The sequence below is a fragment of the Empidonax traillii genome, unplaced genomic scaffold, assembly GCF_003031625.1.
Source record: "Empidonax traillii isolate 1590-97213 ecotype Southwest subspecies unplaced genomic scaffold, ASM303162v1 scaffold1842:size151822, whole genome shotgun sequence".
In the NCBI taxonomy this organism is placed as follows: Eukaryota; Metazoa; Chordata; class Aves; order Passeriformes; family Tyrannidae; genus Empidonax; species Empidonax traillii.
The window spans coordinates 22,525-28,595 of NW_020957035.1; the positions used below are offsets into that span (position 1 = coordinate 22,525).

The following is a 6,071-nucleotide window of genomic DNA, read 5'->3' on the forward strand; positions in this document are numbered from 1 at the left end:
GTACTGGGTGGGGGTCAGGGCGCTGGAGGTGGTGCCCACCCGCCTGTGCCCGCAGGGGAAGTTCCAAGGGCTGGATCTGAATGAGGAGCTGTACCTGGGCGGGTACCCCGACATCGGCGCCGTGGCCAAGACGGGGCTCAGCCGCGGCTTCATGGGTGAGTGGTGGGTTTGGGGGGGCACCAGGGCGAGGGGGGGTGGGCATCACGTGGCAGTCGTGCCCATCCCTGTCCCTGCTCAGGCTGCGTGCGCCAGCTCCGCATCCAAGGGGAGGACGTGGCCTTTGGGGACATGGACCTGCAGGCGCACGGTGTCACCAACTGTCCCACCTGCCAGGACCGGCCGTGCCAGGTGAGGTTGGAGGGGGTGGGAGGTGCCCCACCCATCGCCACCCACGGCTGACACCCGTGTCACCCCTCCCCAGAACGGCGGCGTGTGCCAGGACGACGAGAGTGGCACCTACATGTGCCGCTGTCCCCACGGCTTCACCGGCAGCAACTGCGAGTACTCGCAGGCCCTGCACTGTCACCCGGGTAGGTGGCACCACCCTGCCATGGGGATGTCACCCCGCTGTCCCTCCCGGGTGGGTGCTCATGGCCTGTCACCCCACAGAGGCCTGTGGGCCCGATGCCACCTGTGTCAACCGGCCAGATGGGCAGGGCTACACCTGCCGCTGCCACCTGGGCAAGAGCGGGGACAGGTGCACTGAGGGTGAGTGACAAGGGGACACGGGGCTGGCACCATCCTGGGCACACAGCACAGGGTGGGGACTGCCCCAGGAGATGGGGACATGGCTGGGACCACTGCAGGAACTTGGGAACGTGACTGGGGACCACCCTGGGGACATGGGGATGGAGTGGAGGTGTGGGCATGTGATGGGAACCAGGGTTGGAGACCCCCCGGACATGGACATGGGGCTGGGACCACCCTGAGGACACAGAAGAGGGCTGGGACTGTTCCAGGGAGATGGGCATCGGATTGGGACCACCCTGGGGAGGTGGAAAAGGGACTGGCACCACCTTGGGGACACTGGCACAGGGATTGGGACCAGCTTGGGGAGATGGGCACCGTGGGGATGGAGGTGTTGGGGACCAATCACGGCGTTGGAGGTTGGGGTTCCACCCTGGCAATGGAGGTTGGGGATGCACGATGGGGTCCCACCATGAGGCTGGAGGATGGAGTTCTACTGTGGATATGGATGCTGGGGATGAAGGTTGGGTTCTACCATGGATATGGATGTTGGGGATGAGCGATGGGGTTCCACCATGAGGATGCAGGTTGGGTTCCCCCTGTGGGGATGGAGGTGTTGGGTCCCCTGTGGGGATGGAGGTGTTGGGTCCCCTGTGGGGGTGGAGGTGGGGTCCCAGCCCTGGCTCGGGTGCGCAGGGGAGGCGGTGGATGTGCCGTCCTTCGAGGAGGACGGAGCCTTCGTGTCGTACCCGCCCCTCACCAACGTGCACCACGAGCTGCGCGTGGAGGCCGAGTTCCTGCCGCTGGCGCCCGACGGGCTCCTGCTCTTCAGCGCCGGCAAAGCCGCCCCCGTCGAGGACTTCGTGGCCTTGGCCATGGTCGGGGGTCACCTCGAGTTCCGCTACGAGCTGGGCTCAGGTGGGTGGCTTGGGGACAAGGGCGCTGCGGGGGGAGGGCACCGGGCACCTCCGGGGGTAGGGGGTGACACGGCGTTACCAGGGTTCATTGGTGTCACAGGGGACCTGCAGTGGTGTCACTGGGGTCCCTTGGAGTCCTCAAGCATCCTGGGGATCCCCCGGCACCACTGGGGTCCCTTGGTGTCTTTGGGGCCCCGGGTGCTCTCAGGGTCCCTGGTCATCAGTGGGGTCCTCTGTTGTCACCAAGGGTCCCTTGACATCACTGGGGTCCCCAAGTATCACTGGGATCTTCTGGCACCATTGGGGTCTCCTGGGCATTCTTGAGGTCCCCTTGGCATCCCTGAAGTACCGTGGGTGTCACTGGGGTCCCCTGGCACCACACCCCTAGGGATTAGGGTCCCCAGGCGGCGCCAGTGCCCCCCATGACCCCCCCATCCCACCCCCAGGCCCGGCGGTGCTGCGGAGCGCGGGCCCGGTGGCGCTGGGACAGTGGCACTGGGTGATGGCCGAGCGGCTGAACAAGGACGGGACCCTCGTGGTGGACGATGCGGCCCCCGTGAAACGCTCCTCGCCCGGCAAGAGCCAGGGCCTGAACCTGCGCAGCCCCCTGTACCTGGGGGGCACCGAGCCCCCGCTGCGGCCCCCCACCAACGCCTCCTTCCGCGGCTGCATCGGAGAGGTGAGACCCCCACGTGTCCCCTCGCTGGGGGAAAACACCCTTGGTGTCCCCTTGGTGGGGACCTGACCCCCCCCTTGGTGTCCCTTCACTGGGGGGGTGACCCGCCTTGATGTCCTCTCACTGGGGGGAGACCCCCTTGGTGTCCCCTTGTAGGTGTCCCCTCGGCAGGGAGGTGACCCTTTAGTGGAGGGTTGAGCCCCTCTTGGTGTCCCCTCATCAGGGAGGTGACCCCTCCCCTTGGTGTCCCCTCAGCAGAGGGGTGACCGCCCTTGGTGTCCTCTTGGCAGGGAGATGATCCTCTCCTTGGTGTCCCCTTGGTGAAGATCTGAGCCCCGCCTTGGGGTCCCTTTGGTGGGGATGTGACCTCCCCCTTGGTGTCACCTCACTGGGGAGGAGACTCCTCTTGGTGTCCCCTCATTGAGAAGGTGACACCATTGGTGTCACCTCACTGGGGAGGTGACCCCGTTGGTTGGGAGATGACCCTGTTGGTGTCCCCTTTGGTTGGGAGGTGACCCTGCTGGTGGTGAGGTGACCCCACTGGTGTCCCCAATTGGGGAAGTGATGCCATTGGTGGAGAGGTGACCCCCTTGGTGTCCCCTTGATGGTGTCTCATTGTTGGGGAGGTGACCCCTTGGTGGAGAGATGACACTATGGGTGTCCCCTCGGTGTCCCCCTGGGAGGTGACCCCTCACTGGGGAGGTAACCCCCTTGTTTGGGAGGAGTCCTGCGCTGGGAGGTGCCCCCACTGGCAGGGAGGTGACTGTGCGTGATGTCCCCGTTGTGAGGTGACCGTGTGTGATGTCCCCTCTTTGAGGTGACCGTGTGGTGTCCCCCCAGGTGTCGATCAACGGGAAGCGTTTGGACCTGCGGGAGCGGTTCCTGCGCAGCCGGGGGGTCCGGCCCTGCGGGCAGCGAGCACCGTGTCGGCCGGGGACACGCGGTGAGAGCCGGGGGGGGGGCTCTGGGGGTGTTTGTACACGTATGTGCACTGCACGTGCCGTGTGTGGGGTGTGCTCTGTGGGTGGTGCACACGCGTGTGTGCCTGTGTGCACTCTGCATGCCCCTGCCACTATGTCACGGTGTCCCCATTGTCCCTGCTGTCCCCAGGCCTGCGCTGTGAGCAGGAGGAGGAGGAGGAGGAGGCCGAGGCCTGCGGGCCCTCCCGGCCCTGCCTGCACGGCGGCACCTGCGCCCACGGCTCCTGCCACTGCCCCCCCGGGCACGGCGGGGCCCGCTGCCAGCACCGTGAGGGGACACGGGGACGGGGGGGCACAGGGAGGGCACCGGGGAACACCTGGGGACACTGCCAGCACCGCGAAGGGACACGGGGACGGGGGTGGGAGGGGTCAGGGGAACACCTGGGGACACAGAGAGGGGTCAGGTCACCTGGGGACATGGGGGGACACAAGGGGATGTGAAAAGACACAGGGACAGGGACACAGGAGGGGGGTACTTGGGGACACAGGGGGACATCTGGGGACATGGTGAGGGGGACAGCTGGGGACACGTAGGAACACCTGGAGACCCTTGGGGACATCTGGGGACACAGGGGGACACTGGGGACAGGGCAGGGACACACACTTGGGGAATCCTTTGGCGTACTTAGGGACTTGAAGCCACCTGGGGACATTGGGGGGGACACACCTGGGGACACCTGAGGGCATTTGGAGACACCTGGGGACATGGGGAGGACACTTGGGGACACAGCAGAGGAGACACACATGGGGAACACTTGGGGATACCTGGGGAGATGGGGGGACACCTGGGGACATGGGGAGGGCACCTGGGGACACTATGAGGGATAGATACACTCCTGGGGAATATTTGGGGATATCTGGGACACTTGGAGACACCTGGGGAGATGGGGGAACACCTGGAGACACTGGGAGGGCACTTGGGGACACCTGGGGACACAGGAGGGGGGTACTTGAGGACACTTGGAGATGTGGGTGGGACACTGGGGACATGGAGGGCACACATGTCCCCCATCTCCCCTCTCTCCTGCAGGTTCGGCGCTGGCAGAGCTGGAACACGACTGGCACGAGGGCAGCGGGGGCGGCGGTGGGTCCCTGCTCCCATCTTCCCCATTTTCCACCCAAAGGCTGGGTGGGATGCCCTCCTCACCCCACCTCCCCCGCCCCCCTGACCCCTCATGTCCCCCCCCAGATGCCCCAGGACAGTTCAGTGCCACGTTCCAGGACGGATCCTACCTGGCTCTTCCCGGGCACCTCTTCCCCCGTGGGTGAGTGACACCGGGGATGCACTCCCCTGCACCTCCCACCCATGGCCCCCCTTTTTTTTGGGTGCTGCACCCCCCCCTTCCCACGGCATAACCCCATTTTTTGGGTGCTGTCCCCCCCACCATCCCCTCCCCTCGCAGCCCCCCCGAGGCGCCCGAGACCATCGAGCTGGAGCTGCGGACGCTCAGCGCCCACGGGCTGCTGCTGTGGCACGGCATGGTGAGCTCGGGGGGCCAGGGCGGGCTCTGGGGGTCTCAGCCCCCTCAGGGCAGGGGGGTCGGGGTGCCCCCAGCCTGCTCAGCCCTCCCTGTGCCTGCAGGAGCCCGGCGAGGGCGGCAAAGCCAAAGATTTCCTGGGACTGGGGTTGAAGGACGGGCACCTGGTGTTCAGGTGAGCGCGGCCCCAGGGTGACCGGGGTACCTGTGCCCCCCGAGAGGCCCCCCCAGACTGACCCCACGCCCCCCCACAGTTACCAGCTGGGCAGTGGCGAGGCCACCATCGTCTCTGAGGATCCCATCAACGATGGCGAGTGGCACCGGGTGACGGTGACCAGGTGGGTGGGGTCGGGAGGGGCTGGGCGGGGGTCGGGGTGGGGGTCAGGGTGTGGGTGCTGACTGTGCCCCGCAGGGAGGGCCGGCGTGGGCAGCTCCAGGTGGACGGGGAGGAGCCGGTGAGTGGGGAATCCCCCGGATCCAACATCATGGCCAACACAGAGGGCGACGTCTACGTGGGTATGTGGGACACGTGGGGGGACGTGGGAGGGGCAGTGGGACATGGGGTGGACATGGGATGGGAAATAGGCTGGGACACCAAGTAGAACATAAAAGGGACATGAGATATTCGTGGGGTGGAGATGGGATGGACGTGGAATGGATATGGCGGGGGGCATGGGATGGGACAGGGGACAGGAGATGGAATGGACATGGGGTGGACGTGGGATGGACAATGAGTGGGACATGGGTTGGGACGGGAGATGGCCATGGGGCAGGGCACAGATAGGGGGTGGGAAATGGGATGGACATGGAATGGAACGTGGGATGGACATGGGGTGAGACACAGGGTGGGACATGGGATGAATATGGGGTGGGACACTGTGTGGGACATGGGATGCCTGATGACACTGGGTGGGACATAGATAAGACATGGAATGGACACAGAGTGGGCCATGGGGTGGACACGGAGTGGGACACAGGGGACACAAGGATGGGACACGGGATAAGGCCACTGCTGGGCCACGGGCTGACCGAGGGCAGGTGCCTCGGGCCAGTGCATGGCCCAGCCCAGGGTGTGCCCCCCCAAACGTGCCCCCCGTGTCCCCCCAGGCGGAGCCCCCGACCCCCACGCCCTCACCGCGGGCAAGTTCAGCTCCGGAATCTCGGGCTGCGTGCGGGGACTGGCGCTGGAATCCGCTGGGATCCCCCCCCACCCCATCGACCTGCGGCACGGCGCCGTGGCGGGGGCCCCCGTGCCCCCCTGCCCCTCCTAACGACCCCCCCGGAACACAGTTTGGGGGAAGTTGGCCGATTTTACTCTTTTCCAAAAAAAAAA

The 6,071-nt window shown here is 66.1% G+C and overlaps 1 protein-coding gene across 1 annotated transcript in view; it reads left to right on the forward strand.

Moving 5' to 3' along the window:
- The window catches only part of HSPG2 (heparan sulfate proteoglycan 2), a gene marked incomplete at its 5' end in the record, with an annotated part of 28,585 nt that extends 22,520 nt beyond the window's left edge, over positions 1–6,065 (forward strand). The window contains 14 exons of the mRNA XM_027908786.1: positions 239–348; positions 422–530; positions 610–708; positions 1,384–1,605; positions 2,051–2,283; positions 3,121–3,223; positions 3,391–3,528; positions 4,291–4,344; positions 4,450–4,525; positions 4,664–4,742; positions 4,843–4,913; positions 4,993–5,076; positions 5,151–5,254; positions 5,846–6,065. Of these exons, the coding sequence (XP_027764587.1) occupies positions 239–348; positions 422–530; positions 610–708; positions 1,384–1,605; positions 2,051–2,283; positions 3,121–3,223; positions 3,391–3,528; positions 4,291–4,344; positions 4,450–4,525; positions 4,664–4,742; positions 4,843–4,913; positions 4,993–5,076; positions 5,151–5,254; positions 5,846–6,009 (1,646 nt within the window). The remainder of the gene's footprint in view (positions 1–238; positions 349–421; positions 531–609; positions 709–1,383; positions 1,606–2,050; positions 2,284–3,120; positions 3,224–3,390; positions 3,529–4,290; positions 4,345–4,449; positions 4,526–4,663; positions 4,743–4,842; positions 4,914–4,992; positions 5,077–5,150; positions 5,255–5,845) is intronic.
- Between the last annotated feature and the right edge of the window lie 6 nt (positions 6,066–6,071).